This window comes from Haliotis cracherodii, unplaced genomic scaffold, assembly GCF_022045235.1.
Source record: "Haliotis cracherodii isolate W230 unplaced genomic scaffold, xgHalCrac1.p SCAF_17, whole genome shotgun sequence".
Lineage (NCBI taxonomy): Eukaryota > Metazoa > Mollusca > Gastropoda > Lepetellida > Haliotidae > Haliotis > Haliotis cracherodii.
This window is the reverse complement of record NW_027266272.1, coordinates 9,931,954-9,956,540: the sequence shown is the minus strand read 5'-3', so window position 1 is coordinate 9,956,540 and position 24,587 is coordinate 9,931,954. Positions and strand designations below refer to the sequence as shown.

Genomic DNA, 24,587 nt, shown 5'->3' with positions numbered 1-24,587 from the left:
GGTTCCTAGCGATCGGACGGGCGCTCGGCTGAGTGATTGGACCCAAGCCGGGACGGGTGTTCCCGCGCCGGCTGTCCCCTCGCCGAGTGGGAGCACCCGTCCCCGGCGAAAATCCGTAAAAAACATTTGGCCCAGGAGGCACATGGCTCAGGAGCAAACATGGTGCATGTAGACGGAGCTTAAATATTTCTAAAATGGGGATCTTGTTTTAGTTGTACCAGGAACAAGCTGTTGATTACGGGATCCTTGTCCATTAGACGGAGTTGTTCTCATGTTCTACCATTGGTTGTAAAACTTCAGTGAATTCTTCCTCTGGCGGCGATCGACTCCAATATTCATTCGGTTCAAGAGTTTTCTTCATTTTCTGAAATTTGCCAATGGTGGATGAAGGCACATTCATTAAATAGTCCCCAAAACACCTTTTTTTTACTAGTTAACAAACACATGATCATCCAGGAAAGCGGACTATGTGCTAATTATGATAATTTCTTATTTATTGTGCATAAATCACTCATTGTTCTTGACATAGATTTATTTGATAATTTAAACAATGCTTAAATACAATGGCATTATTGGCATTAATACACGTGAGTAATACAACTCGTAGGATACACTAAATGCGGTGTCGTTTCAAGTTTTAGCACAGAGTCGAGTGTTAATGTGGTGAGTACCTCTTTCAGGGTTGCCCCTTGTGTGTTGTAAACCGTCCAGATGAAAACAGTCGGTAACGGCAGGAGTGACGAAAAGGATATGAGCCATCCAACAGCTGTTGCCCAGGTGGGGTAGATGTAGTCATGGTACTTCGGGGGTCGGTAGGAGTACAGGGAGTAGCAGCAGATCACCTGGTACAACAGTTTGAATATATGTTATAAACACGAGCCTCTTCTGCTCCTCGTACTTGACAACAGAATTGAGAATATTGTCTCCATATATTTCTCTCCCCTTTAGCATTGTACCATCCGTAAGTATATATCAGGGAATTACTATAGATCAGCATTGTACCTTCCGGTAAGTATATATCAGGGAATTACTGAAGATCAGCATTGTACCTTCCCGTAATTATATAAGTATATGTCAGGGAATTACTATAGATCAGCATTGTACCTTCCCGTAAGTATATATCAGGGAATTACTGTAGATCAGCATTGCATCTTCCCGTAAGTATGTAAGGGAATTACTGCAGCTCTATCTTATGCAGGAGGATCGAACCCTTTGCGGATTATAGCATAGAAGTGGCGTCCAGCAGCCTTTGTTTGTCGTCAGAGTAGCTACATGGATTGGGGTTGGTTGATTGCATGGCATCATAAACCGACGACGTAGTGCGTTACTCATAGTACATGAATGCATGATTTGTATAAGTTATTTACATATTCCCGCAAACGTGCTGAAATATAGCCGCTGTAAAAAACAGCAAAAAAACATAACGATAGGGTGAAGGAGAGTATGACCGAACAGGTCACCACCAGCTCATGCATGTTATAAGAGCCTACTAAGCTAAGGGTCGTGTGTCACCACCATAAGATTGGTTTTGTATTCATCGAAGGTGTGGACAGGGTTTATCTTAACAATTTGCTTGTGCCTGGTTCAGATTCATACAATATATTTGCCAAAGGATATTGCTGGAATATTGGTGACTGCAACGTTTGACACCATTCATTCATCCGTTTGGAGATCAGAGGACAAGCTATTGAAACAGTGAGTAATATAAAGTGATTTAACCACTAAAAGAGTTAGTTTTGTCCTCAAGAAGATGATCAGGTTTCAGGGACATGGGGTGAATGAGTGCAAAGAAGTCAAATTCACTATCTGATGATGACTCACACACAAGTATTTATTGTTGTCCTGGTTGTCAATTGATATTTGTTTATCTGAAAACAAATTCTGAATCTCAATTATCGCTACACACTCATTGCCCGTATAAGATCTAGACGGTGTCATATGTGAGTTTGAGGGCGTTTCCAAGATCGGATTCATTGTAACATGAGTTTCGGGTACGTTGCTGAATAATCAACAAACAACGACTGTGTTGTTTGAGCAAAGCTTTGAAGAGTGTTTCGGTTTTATCACGGTGTTAAAGCTCAATGTGCGATGAGGAAATGCTTTGTTCATATGTTATTATTTGGCCTACTAGCGCTTTCTTTGCGCTTCAAGGTTTGAAAAAAGTGGTCAAGGTATAGAATCTGTGTTATTTGGGGCTTTCCTTCAACACTGTTGATAAGTGAACTTTAAACACTGAAATATCTTTTGAAGGCTGTTTCACCAAGATCGTTCAATATTCAATATGTTTTAAATCAGCAGTACTGTATGATGCTTAATTATATCCAGGAGTATGCCATGAGCATCGAAACTTCTGTGGCCATGACTGACTTACAACTAGAAATAGAGGACACACAAACTTGAGACTTATGACCATGACTCGAGGTATTGCCTTTCCCCACATCGCACGGACGTCATCCTGAAGCCTCTTTGTTCCTGGAAGTAAGCCATCATGAATTACCATTCACTTTAATTGTCTATACACTTACAAGTATTCCCTTTTCGGACGTAATTAACACATAGCACAAGCACAGATAGCATGCTCATTTATTTAGGTTGACATTGTATAGCTACTAGATTACAACATGCAAGGCCTTTCAAAACATTTTACAGTAGACGTGTGGAGGTCATTTCATAATTTGAGGCATCAATGGCAAAAATGATGCCTGGTGCAGTTCCCTTTTTTTAATATATGCTCCCGTATTCAGTTTCAGGTAAACATTTGCCTTCCCCTTGCATGTGTTTGTGAAGCGTTCCACCAGTGGATCAAGACACACTCATCTTTTCACTAACATCTGCAATCTCCGCTGTTTGACAGTGATTGAATCTGATTTTAGCAGATATGTCTTATGGAAAGGGTTCTGCCACATATTTATTTCATACCTGAAGTTTGAATGATAGTCAATACTAAATGATATCACGTATTTGTGAAAATCAGCATTTGGCTGAAGTGCAGAAATTGTAAACATTGCAGTTGACCCGTGTGTCACTTTAAAACGTCAAAGGCTTAGGAATGTTAATTTTCACATCCGTGTCACAATACTCAATTTAAGTAAAATGAAATGATTTGTGAATGACCTCTTTCAATAGGCCCCTGTATTCTTACCATAACACCAGCCAACAGCGATGCACTCCAGGATGCCAAACACAGCCGTTGATGGGAAGAAGGTGTACCAGTCAACCAGCGTCACCACGAATATCCCACCCTGTGTAGATTATACAATAGCGTTGAAAAATCGGGTGTCATAAATACCTGATATTCCTACACGTGTACTTCTGTGAAATCCAAAAATAACTTAACCTGTGAAATTTTCAAACATCATACTGTAGCATTGTTGAGAAAAACATTATATGACATCACAAACTGACAACATTACGTCACAAAGATCACTACAGTAGATTATCTTTGTGAGGATATGATCTCTATCTCTTAATGTGAGGCGAAGCTAAATGGAGTTTAGCGATTGGTCAGGATTATGCCGCACTCAATCATTGATAGTTGGTTATTCTTCTATATGTTATAAGTTGTATATGTTTCAGATTACAAACTCTCATTGAACAAACTCACTGGTTCCAATTGAAATATCTTTTACTTCCATAATTTTAATAACTTTTTCCTCAGCTGCAGATGTCTTTAGTTTACTCAAGGTTATGTACAGGAGACCGGAATTGGTAATGTACCTTCATATATACGTTATTAAAGTGGTGAAAAGAACAATCTATTCGAATATGTACAAACCATATTAATCACATTAATATGTTCTTCTAAAAGTCAAAACAATTGAAAGCGCAAATACTGTTCCGTGTCGATTCCCAAATTGAAAAATATGTTAAGAATATGTTAACCCAAAAAGAACTCAATGTGAAACCAACAAACAAACAAGTGATCAACAATCAACAAAAATATTTATAATCACTGAGCTTACAATTCACCACAAATTACTGCACAGTGATTACAATGGCAGTAAACATTAGATTGGTAGTACAATATTCAATGGCAATATATAATATGATGGCAGTGGCCATTATCAAATACAAAAATACAGTGGTGGTAGCAAAAGTCAGTGATGATATAATATTCCATCTAGCCACGACAGGCATAAAGCTTCAGAGAAAGGCCAAGGCTGAGAATCTTGTGTGATGAGGGATCTTCACATGAAAGCTGGCCTCGATGTAATAAAATGTGTGAGAGATACGAGAGACACGCACTTGGCCCCTTATGTACCGTCAGACAAGCTACTGGAAATTTCTACAGAATGCCCTAGTCCGTCTAGCGGCATAAAAACATTACAGAATAATCCACATCAGTCCACGGTGTTACAGAAGGTTACACGCTACACAAGCATCCAAATATAGTAGCCTTCTCAAAACTGCTCTAAACATTACTACATTCCTGTCAACTATTCATTGACCCAACACGATGCAATGAACGTCTTCCGAATCTCAACAGAAACAATGTAACTCAGATACAATAATTGTTCAACAATAAAATACACTACCACATCACACTTCCCCTTTTGGGGAAAGAAGGTTTGAACATAATGAGCACAAAAGCACAACAACTGCAAAGTACAGTACATACTCATAAACAGTATACATAATAATTATGAGAAATGGTTACAATAATGCAAATCATGTGTGTAGTCAGAACTGATAACATTCAACCAGCTCGAGACAAAACAGCAGCAATAATGTAGTCTTTACCTTTGATATGCTTGATGCCGAAATCAAATTCTTGCAAAAAACATGCTCTAGCGCATCAGACGTTGTCTTTGGTTCTTCATATTATGAAGAAAAGTAAGTGGATTGTGATCAGTGTCCACAATAATAGTAAGAAAAGTAGTACACCTAAAATTGTTGCAAAACTAACACTAGAGCAATGGTGGAATAATTTCCCCAATGTTCGTGAATGATAACAAGCAGGACGATCAAAGACTGATGAATCTTCCTTTAATAGGACAGCTCCAACACGAATGTCACTAGGATCTAATGCCAAATTATAAGATTTTTCAAAGTTTGCTGCTTGAGAACAGGAAAATACATGAGAATGGCTTTAATCTTCTCAATAGCAGCATGGCAATGGCTGTCCAAAACACATTTCACCTTTTTGCCCCACATATTGGTGAGAGAGGCTACCATGTGTGAGAAATCTTGACAAAATTTACTGTAGTAACCAGCCATATCCAGATATATCACAAGTTCCCCGTTGGTTTGGGGAACTTGAAATTTTGAAACACCCTTGCTTGCTGTACCTGACCTTGACCTATGATATGACCTAAAACTGGTATATGTGCCTGTGCAAATTCACTTTTCACTAAACTAACAGTCAACTTGGCTTTAGTGAGTCTCATGAGGAAGGCAGGGTTCCTCTTCAATTGTTCATTAGAATCCATGGAATGATGGATGATATCGTCAAGGTAATCTTTGACACCCTCAAGATTGGATGTAATGTCATTGATGATACCCTGGAAGGTGGCTGGAGCGTTCTTGAGTCCGAATGGCATCACTTTGTATTGGTAAAGTCCATCTGGAGTGAAAAAAGCTGATACCCTCTTGGCATGCTCAGTCAGTAGAATCTGCCAATACCCCTCCAAAACGTCAAATTTTCCGACGTACTTGGCTTGACCACCGATTCTGTCAAAGCAGTCACCGGTTCTTGGTATTGGATAAGAGTCAGTTTAAGAAACAGCGTCACCATGCTCGTAGTAAGAGGTGACTAACGGGATCGGGTAGTCAGACTCGCTGACTTAGTTAAAGCATGTCATCGATCCCAATTGCCTGGGATATCAGTCACTGGACTGTCTGGTCCAGACTCGATTATTTACAGACCCCGCCGTTATGTAGCTGGAATATTGCTGAGTGCAGCGTAAAGCAACAAACCAACCAACCTTCTCTCGTGCAAACTCGACAACAATAGAACCATCCCTTTTCTTAGCAGGTCCAAACCTTTGCCTGTAAGCTTTAGGAACCAATTCACAGGCATGCAAAACTTTTTTCAGTATTTCTATCTATATGTGCAGAGCCTTTCCTCTGAACACACTTGGTAACAAACATCAGTTTTTTCTACAATCAAAGCCAAAGTATGATTATGATGTCTAGATTGTAATGTTTGGCCAGTTCGACCAATGCAGATTTTATAAGTTCAGACACTTGTTTCGTTGAAAGGTGGCAAACAAATTCCTATACACTAAACACCACAGTGATTGTTGGCTTTACACAATATTAGATAATAAGATGTTTATCCGATAATTTTGAAAAATAAGGTATATATATATACAAGCACCTAATTTCTGTTACATGTCGATTCACAAATTGAAACATAATGTTAACCCAGAAATCTGTACATAAAAGAATTTAGAGTGAAACAACAACCAACCGACAGTCAGCAAATGTATCACAAATTCACTTGGTTTAAAAATCAATACAAATTGCTGCATAAGAGTGGTAGTACAATATTCAATGGCAATGGCAGTATGGTCACTGGTCATTATGAAATACAAAAATACAGTGGTGATAGCAAAAGTCATTGATAATAATATATTCGTCAGTGGTCAGTGGTAAAGTTTACAAGAAAGGCCAAAGCAATGAACCCGGGGTGATGAGGGATCGTCACACGAAAGCCGATGTTCTTGTAATCAAATGTGTGAGATGGACGAGAGGCACGCTCTTGACCCTTTATTAACAGTCTAACTAGCTACTGGAAATTTCCGCACAATGCCCCAGCGTCACAAGAACATTACAGATTAATCCACATCTGTCCACGGTATTCCGGAAGTATCACATGACACTAGCATCTAAATATAGTTACTTCCTCAAAACATTTAACATACATATACTGACCCGCAAAAGAAACGTTACGCAAGTGACATTGATGAAAAGTTGTCATTTAAATATGTAGATAATTTTTGTCAAAGTTTCTAAAATTTAACATTCCCTTTACGGAAAAATGAAATATGATGATAAAAAAACAAAGCAGATGACAATAAAACCAATCGCATCACGGCAACGGCCATGGTAATCCGAAGCACGTGAGTTCCGTGCAAATTGAAATGCACATGCGTTTGCCCATTTCTTGCCCTATAAAAATCCACCCAGATCGGATAACATTCATTCGTTATTGAATTGCTACCACATGCCACGATTGACAAGAAATCAGCGACACCAAGCCCTTGGACGATTGCAAGCTGGACAAACCGCCCGGCCAATGCATTTCAAATCCACGTAAGGACCACATACAGGCTCAAGCAACGGTACCAGACCACCAACACTACAGATAACTGACCACGTAGTTGAAGGCCAAGGGTAACCACCCCACGTCAGGATCGTCACCTTCAAGATCGCTTTGTTACTGCTGCGGAAACTGTCCAACAGACCATGGGGACACACCAGCGACAAATTAGTGCGGACACCGTGCGTCGACGATTGACGAGCAGAGACCTCCATTGTCATCACGTCATTCTGACACCACTTCATCGCCGGGACCATCTTCCATTGGCACCACAGCACCAGCATTGGCGCCACCAGCAGTGGAGAAGAGTCCTTGCTGTATCTCAACAGCAGATGACAGAGAGAGAGAGAGGGAGAGATGGAGTCTGGCGACGCCGTTAAGAACGTTATTCGGATGCTTATATTGTTGAGAGAGATTCGTGGGGTGGTCCGACCATCATGGTGTGGGGTGGAATTGGTCTTGCACAGAGGGTCGGCCCTGTGGTCTTCCAGAGGCAATGGTGTCACAGCATCTCGGAATATTGTTGAGACTACACGCCCCACCTCATTTGGCACGTCGCCGCAACCTTGAGTTTCAGCATGATAACGCCCGTGCCCACACTGCGAGAGCAACAAGAGTCTTCCTCCAGCAGAATGGCATCAGAACCATGCAGTGGCCTGCCATCAGTCCCGATTTAAATCCCATTGAGAACCCGTGGGACGTGAGTTAAAGACGGCTGAATGACGTTGCACAGCAGTCTTCAATGCACAGGGCAGACAGACGAGGAATACTGACTTGTGATGCCATTTTCTCAGAGACTAGTGTTGTGTTTCACTTTAAGAACATTTGACACCAAGTTTCATTTTTTTACCATGTCTCAAAGTATGTTTACAGTATTTTGACAAATATGGTTTCTCATATATCTATCCATGGTTACGTTTCTTTTGCGGTTCAGTATATATATAATTTTTCCGTACAGTTGCGTAGTTCAATGGCTCATTGTAATCCCACCAGAGTTCATTGAGATACTGTTTCGGATGCATTTTTAAGCACTTAATTGCATTACAGGCGTAATCACGTGCTTTTCATGATGATGTTGCATTTACTTGTTTACTTGGTAACTTATACCTGTTGAATACATATCTGACTAAACGCACATGTTTCCTGTGCAATATCAACCAGACCAGTCACGTGTCTTAACCGTTACCTGTGACGTATATATCAGACCAAACAGGAAGAGACTGAGGAGCACAGCACCGATGGTGAGCCAGTGTCGCTTCATTAACCGCGGAAACATATCCTCCAAGGCAGCGACGACTATTTCAACACCTGGCACCTGCACAGATACACATGTTGCAATAACAGCCAGTGTTGGTTGTTGGTTTGTTGTTTAACGCCGCACTCAGCAATATTCCAGCTATATGATGGCGGTCTGTAAATAATCGAGTCTGGACCAGACAATCCAGTGATTGATATCATGCACATCTACCCACGCAGTTGGGATCGATGACATGCATCAACCAAGTCAGCGAGCCTGACCACCCGATCCCGTTAGTCGCCTCTTACGACAAGCATAGTCGCCTTTAACGGCAAGCATGGGTTGCTGAAGACCTATTCTATCCCAGATTTGTCACGGGTCTGTCGCTTTAGTATTCGAGCGTACTTTAGTATTCGAGAAAATGACGTATCTGAGTTACACCCATATGGTCTCAGCGTATGATATATCGTTCATTCACACCATATTGTATGATAATGACTAGATCGTATTAATAATATTTACGTTATTAAAATTACTCCAATAATCAAAACAAATTTATAGGTTCATTTTGATAAACTATTTATTGATTCTGAGAGAATTGGAACTTCACCATAGAATCGATAGCCAACGACAGCAACGTACAAAATGTCAGCACAGACCATAGCTGGGACAGAGGGAGAGCAGACACGACCTCAGGGTAGACGATAAAGGCAAGGTCAAACCCTGAAAGTATTGCAGGAAATACAATTTATACATCTAAGTTCGATACAAAAAGTGATATGTTACTTAGTTCTTAAAGAAACGGACATATCATAAGTTCAGTCTTATTGATACTCTGTTACAGTGAATTATTTGAACAACAACAGACACAGTGGGAGAATATTATTTCGTGAAACCAATCTAGTTCAGACTTGAACACTGAACCATGATTTTCATCTCCACGAGCCAGATTGCCTAGGCCATGTCTCTCTGAGCATGATTTTGCTTAACAATGACTGTTGGGCGTGGAAGGTACCCATAAAGCCAAACGTAGCAACAAACGTCCGTCAGTTGTTTCTGTGAAACCGGATGCACTATGCAAAGATAAGGCATAAACGAAGCTCAATGATCATTGGACATGATTGGAGCTTAAGCTTGTATGACGGCAACACGGATGGCGAGAACGCCAAAGTCTCATCCCACTACGGCCTACAATCTCAATGCACATAATGCACAGACAAACAGTGCTCATGTGTAACGTTATTATATCAAAACTACTGCAAGGCACAGTTAGATCCTCCCAGAGACTTGCTTCGGTTGTCAGTGGAAAATCTCAGGTCCTGACATCATAATTGGTTGATGTTGGTTTCTTTTCATACCTTTCTTTGGGATGTTCGTTTCGTACCGCTGTCGGTATGTCAGGACAACTTTACTCTTTTCGCGACACCTGGTGTCATCACTGATTTTCAGTGATCCTTTCATATAATTTTCATCGCTATTTTGTCTTTTACGCCCAATGGAATGGGTTATTCTCGTTGACATTTTATGTATTTTAGAATTGTGTATATTCATGAGATGTATGTCCAATATAGGCGTTTGTTCTGACTGGTATAGTGATAAGAGTTACCATGGAGGTGTCACGGCTTAATAAGAAAATGAATACACAATGCCATTTAGAAAGTGGTCAAATGTAACTAATGTTATATTTGGGATAACGCTTTCTTAGTAAAGTACAGATTCTAGTACTTTTTTGGGTTGAGTCCCGTTAGGGATTCGAACCCACACCTGCCAGGGTGAGGCACCTAATCGCCAGCACACAGACGGGATTCAACCCCAAAAAGTACTAGAATCTGTACTTTACTAAGAAAGTGTTATCCCAAATATAACATTAGTTACATTTGACCACTTTCTAAATGGCATTGTGTATTCATAGCTTTCGGCCATGGGAGCCGTGCCAATTTACACTTGTCAGGGGGGTACTCAAAGTACGTGATCTAGACTACCAGTTGTCGGACTTTCATGTTTCTGGAAGCCTCGGTGGCTGAGTGGGTTAGATCGCTGACTTTGTGTGCTGGCGATTAGGTGCCTCACCCTGGCAGGTGTGGGTTCGAACCCCGGACGGGACTCAACCCAAAAAAGTACTAGAATCTGTACTTTACTAAGAAAGTGTTATCCCAAATATAACATCAGTTAATAAGAAAAGAATGCGTAATTTCTGGTGATTTCAAAACTGAAATACAAACGTGGGACTTCTATTCTCGTTTGGGGGTAAATCGACGTTACAAAAACTTTTTTTTTTAAATTCCACTTATTTCAGTGTAAACGTTAATTGATTTAAATGCAATTGTTATTACAAAAGAAAGACACACTTTATTCAAGAAGTGACTTTCACTTTGTGTGAGTAAACTGAGCGAACGCTTTAACCACTAGGCTACCCGACCGCTCTCCCCAAAAGAGGTGACATGAGCATATGTATGCATAACTTGCTTTACAGGAACATCTGTTGTAGTTTGTTTACAAGAAATGTATTAAAAAAACTATCATCATTCGATGAGAAAGGTATGTTAACTACCTCAGTATGTCCGTCTCAAATACAAGACGTTGACATAGCCGACACGATAAACGTGAAAAGATTTCCGAAGTTGTTAATGAACCTATGGCGGTTACATGTGTTAGTCATCATTGATCAGTTGTCGATTATTGAAAGGTGATTATGAAGATAAATAGATACTGAGGTAACTTAATAGATCGCTGTTGACTGTAACTGTCAGTCTAGACACAGATCGAGTCGATACTACGATAGAGGATGTCCATTTCTACGTTTTGTTCACTGGAATAAGTCGTAGCGAGGATATTTATGAATGATATTGGAGTCAAGCTCCTTGACGTTTCTCAATGTATGCTGAAACGTTGAGTTCAAGATTAACGGGTCGATATGATCAGAAAGAACGCTTTTGTATGTATTCGTGCAAGGAAATGTTCAGGGGGTTCCCAGGAATGTAGTCCGTCAGTGGTTACGGCATTTAAAAAATACATTCGCGTGAAAGACGTATGAACGTCAAATTGTATCTTTATTACGCTTATGAACATCGGTTTCACAGTTAGTTGACCAGCCTCTCTTCCAATGGAAAAGCCGTACATCGTGTAAACTTCAAATTAAAAAACATATTCTACAATCTATATATTTTTGGATTCATTTGCAATAATCCTTTTTGACTCGAGATTAAAATACTACCAAAAATCAGTTCTTAGGTAAAGCAGTCACCAGCCCAAACTATACATTAGGGTTTTCTGAAACAATACCCTTGCATTTGACAGTCGAACCTCATCGAACTACGTACGGGAATACATTATTTGTCATGCTATGCTCTGAATGTGTAAATGTCTACACACGGACGGACAATGCGACGCATGCATACATACATGTCTTGAATCTATGTGCAATAACTGTCACCTGAAACCGTGACACGTAGACTTTAGAAAGATGTTGTGGGTATGATAATAGCATGGACGTCGTCAGAAAGCTGTCATAAATGAAGCTAAAATATTAGTGTGCATCGGTTTTACCATGGATGCCAAATAAAATGTAAATTGTCAACCTATCTCGATGGGTACATGGTTTGATATACCCTGTGTTTGAGCCGTTTGGTACCGCAGTAGTCTTTTTTCTACGTTCTACTTCTAAATTTGGTAAAACGTTCACAAATTTATTAATGACGCACACAGATGCCATCGTGTTTTTTAACTCTGAGCTGCTCTATGACCTTATCGCTGTTTACATACAAAGATAAAAAACCAGGATTTGTAAATGACACATTAACTTATAGTTTATTTATTTTATTAAACCAGGAAGAATATGTTGATAGCCTTAGAACAAGATTAATTCTTTATAATGTTGGATGTAATGGAGGTTGTCAATGCAATAATCTGAATTTCATATGAAATCGAATTGGGCTGCGCAGAGGCTTAAGACGTGTACGAACCGTCCAACCATCACACGTGTTGTCCACAACATCACAATCGCGACGAATTCTTACAATTCCCTACCAACCCGTCAGAAGTGTGTGATTGAGTTCGATTTTACGCCTGTATTAACAGTATTTCAGTTACATTACATCCTGTCATTAACTTAACCACATTGAAACCCACACAGAGATAGTACTGACTTTCAATGTGGTTACAATGTATAGTATTACTCTATGCAGGCGACACAGACCTTTCTAATACACACCATCTGGGTTGAAAAAATCATTAGATTCCTTTAATAAATGTTGCTTAAAATGGTCGCTGGTAAAATCTCAAACACCTAAATAATAATCTTTGGGGGGGTCCAGCCAAATCCACCAAGTCAATACTTTGTCTCTGGGGGAAGATACTAGTACTTGTTAATTATGCATACCTATGCATAAATCTTAACGGAAATAGAACATATGTGTTGTGTGAAGGATCATTTCCTGCAAACGCGACAAAAGCAATATACTGTCTAATAAAAATAGCATGAAATGTTATACTACCATTAGATTGAGGATTTTTGTTGTGATGGTGGTACCAATTCTTCTCTACTGCTCCGAATTTATGGAGATTTGGAAATGTAGAAATAATAGAGAACATGCAACTGCAACTCTAAACAAAATTTCAAGGAATTCACCACCCATTTTATGGTTTAAGGGGAACTTGACAGGGAACCCGTCAAAATTAAGGTATTTAAACAGACGATTTCCTTCTGGAAAAAAGTAACGAATCTTAAGTTATGTCATATTTTATATTATATGATACTAGATTGTGATGAAAATGAAACATCGTATAAATGGATAGACAGTAAGCCAAATACTGAATTATGTCAGATTGTCAGAAATATTCATAAACCCATCTATTTGCTCATGGCGGATTACAAAGGCCGAAAGATCGCTTCATTCACAAATGGCGAAAACATATTTTATCACACTCAACAGGTTTATGTTAACGAAACCTTAAAAAAATACCAAAATGTGAAAAAATACCTTTATTTCGAAAAAAACAATTACCGACTTTAAGATGTCGCACTTCATGTCAAAACATGTCCATGTAGACCAAATTCATGTGCTTTTGGAGACGAGTTTCACTATCGTTTTAGATGGTCGCCATTGACTCCTTTATATCCCAGGGAATTATTATATCTGGCCAGATACGCGTCAATTACGTAAAACGTTATCACCAAAACATATATCCACTTTCAAACATCTGTCTAGATAGATTGTACATTTCAATGCTTTATTATATGTACATGTATGTTAAATTGTCCAAATCACTTAAGCATGTTGCCATCTTGATCTGTCAAGTAACTGATGCTGACTTAGACGATCACCACTGTGGTGAAAACCACGAGCACAAGGATCCTGCTGGCAAACCTTGAAGCCTATCACGATCATAGGTTCCTGGTACGCAGAGCCTTAGACGACTGAGCCACCTGTACCCATAATTTATTGTAAAAAATATACATAGGCATAAGCAATAGATACGATTTCCTAATGATGAATATGTTCCTTACCAGATGATTGAAACGCTTCCACAGTTAATCCACGTTGGAAGGCCACGTGGCCAACGATAGAGAAGAAAGCAAAGCCGAAGAAGACGTTGGAGAGTGAATCAATCAGACAAATTATTATTGCATCCCTTGAAGAAACAAGAAATATGCAATGTGCAATGCTAAAAGTGGTTAAAAAAAGATTCAATGTGAAAGCATTTAGCGACAATCGGGATAATCATTAGAACCGGGCAGTGACGTCTTTGTAACATGGTGGAAAACACCAGTGGTTTCCAATCTGCGATAGGCATGGACGAACTATAGATTGAACATTGAGTTGTGTAAACTACGTTATTCAGAATATCTCCGATAGTTACATCAACGGTTGGGTGGTGTGACGTATTCAATATTTCTTTATGAAGTAGCTGTGCTACATACTTCCAACGCATCTCATATACAAGTAAATATATTGATGGAAATGACAACACTCGCACATTTACAGCTATTATATAGCTATTATCGATGTTTCCTTGTTCCAAGTCGACAGGCTACCCAGAACAGCTTCCCACAATGTCTTAACAGTTCGCGTTTAATTCTGTCATGCATGCTAGGATGGAAATAAACAACCGTGTGTTCAATAAAGAGACAGGTTACATTGCATCGAGTTCTATCATACATCGCTTTTTTATAATACAGTGTCGTACTGCCTTAAACATAGTTTCTTATATACATTTTATCTTGTAGTGATACAACAATTGGAGCATTTCTATTAAAACTGATTGTCAAAATTATACCTGAAGCAGTTGTTGTCCATTCTGTTGTGTCCAGACATAGTGACGATGCACCCCATGGCTATACCCATGGAAAACAGGGCGTAGCTACACGACTGAATCCACACCTAAAACCACAGCAACGTGCCGTGTATGGACAATGCTAGCCAGAAACATAAGCTATGATTTAATGGTAACTGTTGAACATTGCATTTACAGACATTTGAAAAAGTACAATAAAGTTTGCTCACGTGAAGGCAGTCTCATGTAATATACTATTCTTCCTTTTTATTGAAAAACAATTGCAATACACAATTCTGAAGATCCGTGAAGATCCCGGTTGGAATAAGTCTTCAGCAACCCATGGCTGCCGTAAAAGGCGACGCTGCTTTTCGTATAAGAGGCGACTAACGGGATCGGGTGGTCAGGCTCGTTGACTTGGTTGATGCATGTCATCGTATCCCAATTACGTGGATCGATGCTCATGATGTCAATCCCTAGATTGTCTGTTCCAGAATCGATAATTTACAGACCCCGCCGTCATGTATCTGGCATATTGCTGAGTGTTGCGTTTAACAACAAACAAACAAACACACACTGTGATAATTACGAAATAACATAACAATGACGACAATACAAAAACTGTTCAACAAAGATGTCATTGCAATGTAAACAGATTTATGCTCACTGTAGGGTCTGTAAGCTTGTCAAACTTGGGATAGACGTAGTAGTATATGCCTTCCGCTGACCCCGGAAGTAGACATCCCCGGATGAGGAAGACCAAGATGAGGATGTAGGGGACACCCACGGTGATGTAGACAAGCTGGTAGAAAAAAAGTGAGGGTGTTAATGAGTAACGACTATGTTAAACAACGTTAACATTCATTGTGATCTCGTGATCTGATTGTTTTAATGTAAATTGAAGGTCGCCTATGAAAGCGGGAATTCTTAATTTATTAAAAAAACTCATGTAAAATGTGTAAAAGAGTAGAAGGACTTGTGAAATTTATATCGGAGATATTATATCCACGTTATGCCATTTCTATCTCTATTTTCAGTCGTAGTCGCTGTCATGTCATACATTTTATGAAAATAACTTTACATCTTACCTTCCCTGACACTTTTAGTCCTTGAAATATCCAAAGAAATAAGATCACTGTGCTGACGGCCAGACATGCAACAAGATGCCATCTGAGACCTCCAAGACTTTCAAGGCCCTCACTCTGTCCCAGCATTTGTAATCTGGAGAAGGGAACAACCTTATTTCTACGGCATATATTGAGAAAGAGAGGGAGATGGAGGTGGATGTGACAGCGCTTCGAACAATGGTTCAGTGACACCAGGCCATGTCAGCTTAATGGGTGAGGATAGCCCGCAGTTATTGAGGTCTTAATCGCTTAAAGCTTTGGAGAAATGAGCAACAGTTTAGTGCTGAGAAACCAATGATAAAAATCAGAACGGACTTAAGTGAGCGCGTATGCCACTTTGGTGCGAAACACGAGTAAGGTGCTTAAAGATCCATTATCACTTGAGCTGAGAACGCGGAATATATAGTAGACACATACGAGGGCTGGCTGAACAGTTCTAAGCCTAAGTGGGATATCTCAATCGGATTGAAACAAACTTTTGCCACCAACAAGTACAATCATTTAATGAAACATAGACATAAGAACTGCTACTGTTGTGTTATTATTGTCTTTGTACCAGACCATCTTGTGAACCTACCCATTGAAATCACCAGAAATGGACAAAACTGGCTATAGGGCAGTCATCAAGTAAATGCAACTGAAAGAGCTAACTCCAACACAGATACATGCTGACATGGTCTCCACTTTAGGGGATGATGTCCCTTCCTTTTCCACTGTAAAGAAGGGGGTTGCGGAATTCAAGCGTGGCAGAGAGAGCCTTGACGATGACCTGCGTCCAGGAAGGCCTTCAACAGCAACCATTCCGGAAAGCATTACCCGGGTGCATGACATGGGGATGGCTGATCAACGATTGACCACTCAGCATATTGCTAGTGGTGTGGGCATCTCTCATGAGAGAGTTGAGCACATTATCACCAACGAGTTGGGAATGACAAAAGTTTCTGCAAGATAGGTGCCAAAGCTCTTGACAGCGGATCAGAAACGTGTCAGATTCCTGACGTCCCGTGACAATTTATGCCGTTTTGAAGCAGATCCCGATGATTTTTTGGCCCGATTTGTAACCATGGATGAGACCGGGATTCGTCACTTTCAACCAGAAACCAAACTTCAGTCTAAACAATGGAAGCATCCGGAATCACCAGCCTCCCCAAAAGCCAAGTCGGTTCCTTCTGCTGGAAAGGTGATGGCTTCAGTCTTTTGGGATTCTAAGGGTATTCTGCTGATTAACTATCTTGAAAAAGGCCAGACTATCAATGGAAGATATTATGCTGACCTACTGAGACGGTAGGTTTTCTTGACCGGCATCAAGACCTTGCAGCATCGCTGGCAAATGTGTGTAAACATGGAAGGGGACTATGTGGAGAAATAAATGAAAACCATCGACTTGGTACGGGTCTTTCACAGTTGGCCTTAGAACTTTTCAGCCAGCCCTCGTACAAGTTGTCTTTTCAATAAAATGATGTAAAGCATTAGACACTAATATCAGATTAAAGACACATACAAGATATCAATTTAAGAACATGCAGTGTTGTGGTGACCACAGTAATCCTGATACAATTGGTACATAATTTGTGTATATTTAAGTATTCATAAACGTACTTCCAAAATTCTTCGGCAGCTGTCATCCCTCGGACTGTTCCGTTGATTGAGTATCCAGCGTCTGTTCTATTAGACGTTGTATCATTAGACACAACTGACACGTTCTTGTTGTGTATGCATGACGGGGTGTTCCATGCGTTGTCGCAGTGGTCCCAGGGCAGGTTGGGGGTGAAGGAGTTGTAGAAGTAGTAAATAAACCATGAGAAATTGACGTTGTAGTAGCATACGAATATCCACGTAACAACAACACCGCCACTGCCTATACCTGCAATAGTAGTAAATATCAGGATAAGTACAGGGCGAGTCATACTGATATACTAAACGTTTTCAGTCTTCTACATCAAAATCTGGTGTCCCCCGCCGCGTTACTGCTGGAATATTACTAAAACGGTGTAAAACCATACTCACTCACTGTATCAAAAACTGTGTCGGTAAGCTAACTGGTTCAGCGTGATGTTACCACATATAGTCTGTTATGCCATTGTGAGTCAGCTCAACGTTGGAGGAAAGTTTTGGAGGTATTCGACCTTCACTTCTTCACTGAAACACGCGTTCACTGGATAACAGCGTCACCATTGACGACTGTTCCTTTGTGAACTTTACACTTTCAAAGAAGGGTAGGTTTCACTTTTCACATTTGTCGTGGTTCCCCCTCCCTCCTCCCCCATTGAAACCAACCTACTAAGTTTATCTCTTACCCTCTTGCAACTAGTATAACATTCTCCTCTTAAACTTGCATCCCTATGGTCACAAGGACATGTTTCATTTGTTACCTTTGAAAGCAGGACACATATTCCAGACTTTAATGGGTCCACTCTGAGATAACTGTCCGATGGTCATTTCCAGAAATACGCAGGGGATGGTTCCAATTATTGTGAAGAACATGAACAGTATCAGGAACGCTCCTTGTCAACAAACATAAATACCTCATTATTTCAAAGATTGCCATTGCGTGACCATGTAATTGAGTTCCTTGTACACATTTTAAACATAGATAAGCCCTATGCATTTCTCGAACGAATATCTTATTACTCCCTCTGAGATATATAGAGAATACCACAATCATTCTCGTTTGATACCAGTTTTACGAAACGAGGGCACTTTCTATGGTATCTTACCACCTGTATTTTCACCACGTGGGTAATAAGATAGATTATTCGGTCAATAAAAACCCCAAATGATATGCCTATTATGCCCGCGTGTCTATGCATTACATCTAGTTATCACAAACACGGGGTCGACTACGGGAGTGAATGAAAGGGTTCAAACCATGTTCATTGTACGATTCTGGTATTGCCATTAGCATGTGAAGCACCACCAAAAGGATCTGACACCAGGTTTTATATGTACATGTATGTGTATAATTATTTATTATTACAAGTTTGAAGCCCGGGCTGATATTGCACAAACCTATATAATATGCGTGGAGCTCTATTATTATTTTTATTTATAAACCCCTATTGTATGCATGTTTTTTTGTTATGTACAGCGGAGAGACGAACATAAAATATCTGTCTGTCTGTCATTTACAGTCTGTAGCCGATTGTATCTAACCATGTTTAGTTCTGAAGCTAAAGTGACTTGCATTGAAAGAGGCGTAGACATTTGCCTAAAAGATTATAATTGTTCATATTATTATTCTCACGAAGAAACAAATGTGAATGTATCATTTGGGTTGGGCATACCTCCTCCATTTCGCATGCAGTAGAAAGGGAACTTGACGAATGCCCCCGACCCAACGCCGAATCCCAAAATAGTGATGAGGTAATCCAGTTGACTGCGCCATTGTTCATGAACCATGGTTGTGTCTATACTGAAACACAATAGCATCCAGCTCTAGGTCACAATAATAGTGAGTTTATGAGCGATAAAGCGCATTTAAAATATCATCGGTTTAAGTTACTTGCTACATTTTGAATATATCGCATAGTATGATACGAACTGTCCCTTTTCATTGTTGCAGCTTTTAATATTTGATACTATTTCTATTTCCTTTTGGTCACCATATACTTATACATCTTTGGAATCGTACATTTGTCAAGAACGTAATTAAATCAAATCAAACTCTAGGACAATAAAAAATAATAATTATAAAAGTGTCAAAATTATTTCCATATGCAGTAGAGGCAGTAGAGGCAATTGTTCCGACCATATCATGAGTATGTGTTTATGAATCACTATCAAATAGTGATGGTACCAGGTGTTCGAGAAAAAGTGAGCGTATTCCGCCCACCAGGTGGCACTCATCAAACACGCTTGCACTTATTCCTGTATCAAACAATTATTAATGTAGTGACGCTTACATAAAATTCTTGTTGTTTGAAGCTTTGTCAGTAGGAACAACTGCAAACTTTTCATGCAGGGCAGTCAGATGAAAGCTGAATGAATGGGCTTGTTGCAAATCACTTTCCTCTTGTTCAACTTGTGCACTCTACCAATGACAGCATCACACACTTAACTCACTCTGAAAGACTGTCAACAGACTTGTAACGCCTGTCTCGTCGACTGAGTGTTGGAATGTTGGACGGGTGGCAACCGTTTTGTCAGGATTCCCATATCATGATAATGACTATTGAAATAATGAAAATAAACAGAGAGGTCCATTGTTATTAATACCACATCTGTGTTGACTGATTCAGGTTTATAATGTTTGCTGTGTTTCACCAACACAGATCAAGCCCGAGAGAGGACACTTATTGCCATAGAAAATATTTCTCGTTGAGTGATTAAACTGATTTTGTTTTGTATCTTTTTTGCAGTTAAGTTGCTTTACGATTCATTATCAAATGATCAAACTGGAACAAAGAACATATACTGACTCACAATCAAAAGTGAAGGCAAAAGTAACACAGATGTGTCAAGCGGTAAGATCAGTAGTTGGCTTCTTGTAGGCTCCCTTGATATATATGGAACTGTCACTATCATGTAAGAATCGGTTCGCTATAACGTCAGTTATATAATGATGAAGACAACTTTGTTTCTGAGCATCATGGAGGGTCATAGGTGGCACAATCGTCAAAGGCACCGCAATATGCTGGGCAGAGTTGCCTCTTATGGGCACGCTCGGGACCTATGATTGAAGGTTCGAATCCCTGATCGCCCCTATGTATTTTTAGGCTTGTCAGCACCAGGCCCGGGCTCCGGTAAACGAAAAGTGGTAAACGTGTAAGACATGCATCACTTCGGGCTTTCCTCCCACATTAAGCCGACACGCTTACACCCGGAATACATTTAACAGCGGCGTTAAACCCAACTCATTAACTCTGATCATCATGTCATTGATGGGATGTTCGATATAGTTAGCGGTATCACAATACCGGAAATGGTTTTACGATAAATAAATATTTTCACTTCCAGTTATACATGTAAGTGGCTGGTTACTTTTGGAAAAGACTTTTGTGTTTAAACGTAATAAGATTGTGTGATCATGAACAACTGAGCAAGAAAAATTGGAAGGAGTATATGTGGTGGTGAGAATATGCTCCAATCGGCTTGTGATGTTGGGGTGATGAATATGGTTATAAATGTTAATGAGAAAATGACAGTAACACTTCATGGCAAGCTTAAATGTCGATAGAAATTGACATGCTGGCAATGTGATAATGGATGACTTGCATATCTAAGAGGAAACAAATGTCTCATGGTACCAGAGTGAAAGAACATAAAAAATGAGACCTAACAACAAGGAGTCAAACTATAACTAAAGATTGACCTTTTTAAAGAGTTCCAAGATCCGTTACAGGCTAGGGCATCGTATTTGGAACACTGACCTTTAGTGAACATGTTATCAGTTAGACCCTGGTCTCCCAGTCAAGCATATAGAAAAAATAAATGATAAGTTATCAGCTAATCCAGATACAGATTGATGGTACTTTCATAGGTGGTTCACAGCCTACACTTTTGGATAAGGATAGAATTCAAACACTGGTATATAAAACATATACATGAATATTACATTGGCAATGTGCTATACAAAAGCAAAGAACATGGCAAAGCAATATGTTAGCTCAATATAATATTATATAATAGAAAAAGGCTACTATATATCAGGGGGCACTGGTGACCCAGTCGTCTAAGGCGCCGCGATTCGCTGTGCAGAGTTGCGTCCCTTCGGCACGCCAGGCACCTATGATTGTGGGGTCGAATCCCAGTTCACCCCGATTATGTTTCTAGGTTTGTCAGCACCATACCCGTGCTCGTGGGTTTTACCGAAGTGGTAAACATCTGAGACCTCACTTCAGGCTTTCCTCCCACATTCAGCTGCCTCACCGACTGTCATACTGTTAAAAGCGGCGTTAACCCAACTCACCCACTATTATATATCAATGCTGAATACACAGAGTATATGTTGCTGAACGCAAATACACTTTGGGAATATTCGAGGCCCAGATACCTGAAACACCAATACCTCATGAATGTGACATCAGTCAGGTATGTAGGGATTAATGCTAATAATAGTTTATGATACCGAGGTAAGAACGTAAATATAAAACGTCAACGCCAGAGAAAAAACAGTCTCGATCATCCGCCGAAATAAGGCGGTCTGGTTGCTTTGTCGTTACAGCGTTCGCTCGTCACGCTGAAGACCCGGGTTCGATTCCCGACATGGGTACAATGTGTGAAGCACATTTTTTTGGTGTCCCCCGCCGTGATATTGCTGGAATATTGCTAAAAGCGGCGTAAAACCATACTCATTCACTCAGCCGAAAGAGATTCCATTAGGCGTGATAATGCAAAATAGCAGGAAATAATATATGAATGGATCAACCATCGCCAGTTAAAAGAGAATTGGTTGGAGACGTACCTTGGTCGCACCGGAATTCGAGATAGTGAGTGTTATGTTCAGTCCATATAATACAAGGTTCAGCCCCTCGGGAAGGATTATTACACTATCACACCTTTCTTCGCTGGCCTTTATATGCGTTACCAGTCTTTCGTCTTCCTTAAGTTGTCCTGGTTTCTCCTTTTCTCTCAATGTATAACCGTCTCTCTCTCTTCCTCGCTCCCCAACCCTTTTCAAACACCCTAATTATATAAATCATTAGTCAGGTGAGTATGACATTTTTGCAGTTAGTTTATTCACACTCACGGTATACTTTTTTCGCTGCACTATGAGATCGCACGTAGAAATGAAATGTGTCAGTATGTCCCAGACTATATGTGTCAAAGGTAAACCTGGCCCACACTGACTATGAACTTTTTGCCAAAGGAGACTCCACTCTTTAAAGACAGATTCTCCACTCTTTAAAGACAGATTCTCCTTGTCGAGTCCTTTTCTAATGACATTGGCATGTCCATTCTTCATCTGAAACGTGGCAAAATAGAATAGTGATGATCAGTCAGTTTACTTGGGGGAAGAGTATTGGCTATACATACTTAGGGATGCAGGTAAGGGACAAACAAACTTCAGAATGCTCATATCAAGGAAAATCTTCTAGCAGGATACAAACATAGACATAAGAAAATCTGCAGTTCAGAGCTCAACGCTCGCAAAAAAGGCAAAGCCGCAAATACGTTTGCCATACCCGTCCCTTCGTATTCTTTGGGTGTTGTTGATTGGACGAAACAAGAAGTTCAGGGTCTTGACACCCTCACACGAAGAATAATGTCAGACAATAGACCCCCACTACCCTCGCTCGTCCCTCAAGCGCCTATATTTACCAAAGATCATGGGAGTGCGTGGTTTGATTAACGTGGAAGCTCTTCATGATATAATTACATAGTGCATTTTTGTACACATTTATTTGCCTGATGATGCACCTGTGAAGCATGTCAAGAAACATGATGAAAAGAAGGTATTCCACACTTCCTTTAAACGAGCCAAGTATGTGGCAAATGATCCAATGTCAATGTTGATTTCGTTGATGGTTCTGTACTGCTAAACGGTACAGATATGAGTGTCAACCAAGCAAAGTGCCACATCAAATCGAAACAGACTCAGTTTTAAAAGGAAAGGCTATCTGAACGACCACTGTATCTAGTTTTGCAATCCTGCAGAGTCCTGAAAAGTGAACAGAAGGCTTTCTCTTTGCTGCTCAGGTCCAGTCAATGTGTGATTTTGCATCAAAATGTAAATATGAAATGTACATAATGCAAGGAATTTAATGAGGCTGGCCAACACATTACCAGTGGATGCCCACCGTTTACACTTACAGAGTATTTTAAGCGACAAGATGGAGTGGGACTCGTTCCTATTATTACCGTCTTCGAAAAATTGTCTTGAAAAATAAAAAAATCTTTGGAATAGGCCCGTTGTCCGACCCTTTGTTCTCTGTGCCTTAGGTTTGGTACCTCCCTATCTGTTGTCTTATATTGGAAGGGTAGCTGAGTTTGCTAGCATGAAAACAGCCCTTCCACATTTTCCGCAAATTTTGGATGGTTTCGACGAGCCAGCGCTTCCTGGGAGAAATCCTATTTGCTGTCTGGGCTGCGTGTAGAGGAGGCAAGGACCCTGAACTGATGATGAGCCTAACTAGCCTGACTGATCACCAATACCCTCGTCGCTTCATTTAGGTATTTTAATCCTTAAATAATAATAATAATGATAATAAAAAAAATCACTCAGGCCCAAGTTGCATATATTTTTAATAAAAGTAATTCAGTTATTCCAATTAAAGGCAGTGATCAGTGACTGTTTAAGCTAAACCCTTTGAATAGCATTTCAGTTATAACACAGAGTGTCAGCTGGAAGGTGAAGGAAAGCCAGAAGTGATGTACTTCTGGACATTTACCGCCCGATGACATGACCTGGGCGAATCGCTGATTCTATTGATTCTAGCTGGACATCTAAAAGTAAAAGTATGACAATCTTCATTTTTTGCTTTAGGCTTTATATGCCGAGCACAAAGCAGGGTAACAACACGTACCATCTTTTAACGCCTTTTAGTATGACGCGGCAAGGGATCGAACCCCAAACCAGACAGACAGATTTATTTGGCCATTTGACCCATTGTACAAAATACATTTACATTTTATTTATCTAAGAGATACCTAATTGATACTTTTTTGTGTGTGAGAACACGTACATTAGAAATTTTGCAAAATGTATCATTGCATCGTTGTTGGATACTTGACAGAGTCTTTCTAA

General features: G+C 40.0%; 1 protein-coding gene across 1 annotated transcript; it reads right to left on the bottom strand.

The window, feature by feature from the left end:
• Nucleotides 1–253: 253 nt before the first annotated feature.
• On the bottom strand, nucleotides 254–19,300 carry LOC139464352 (sodium-dependent dopamine transporter-like). The gene is made up of 13 exons (XM_071245881.1): nucleotides 19,186–19,300; nucleotides 18,274–18,405; nucleotides 17,501–17,765; nucleotides 15,863–15,995; nucleotides 15,442–15,576; nucleotides 14,778–14,881; nucleotides 14,008–14,132; nucleotides 9,112–9,224; nucleotides 8,451–8,579; nucleotides 3,143–3,242; nucleotides 2,372–2,472; nucleotides 672–842; nucleotides 254–364 (listed from the first exon to the last, which is right to left on the bottom strand). The coding sequence occupies exons 1-13, from the start codon at nucleotides 19,298–19,300 to the stop codon at nucleotides 254–256; spliced, it is 1,734 nt and encodes a 577-aa protein (XP_071101982.1).
• Nucleotides 19,301–24,587: the final 5,287 nt, after the last annotated feature.

Excerpts from the sequence above, each read along its gene's own strand:
- LOC139464352 (XM_071245881.1), bottom strand. The coding sequence starts at position 19,300 with ATGGTTCATGAACAATGGCGCAGTCAACTGGATTACCTCATCACTATT. Across the intron at positions 843-2,371 it reads TGTGTCCTCTATTTCTAGTT|GTGATCTGCTGCTACTCCCT; the intron begins GTAAGTCAGTCA and ends CTGTTGTACCAG. Across the intron at positions 365-671 it reads AAGGGGCAACCCTGAAAGAG|AAAATGAAGAAAACTCTTGA; the intron begins GTACTCACCACA and ends GGCAAATTTCAG.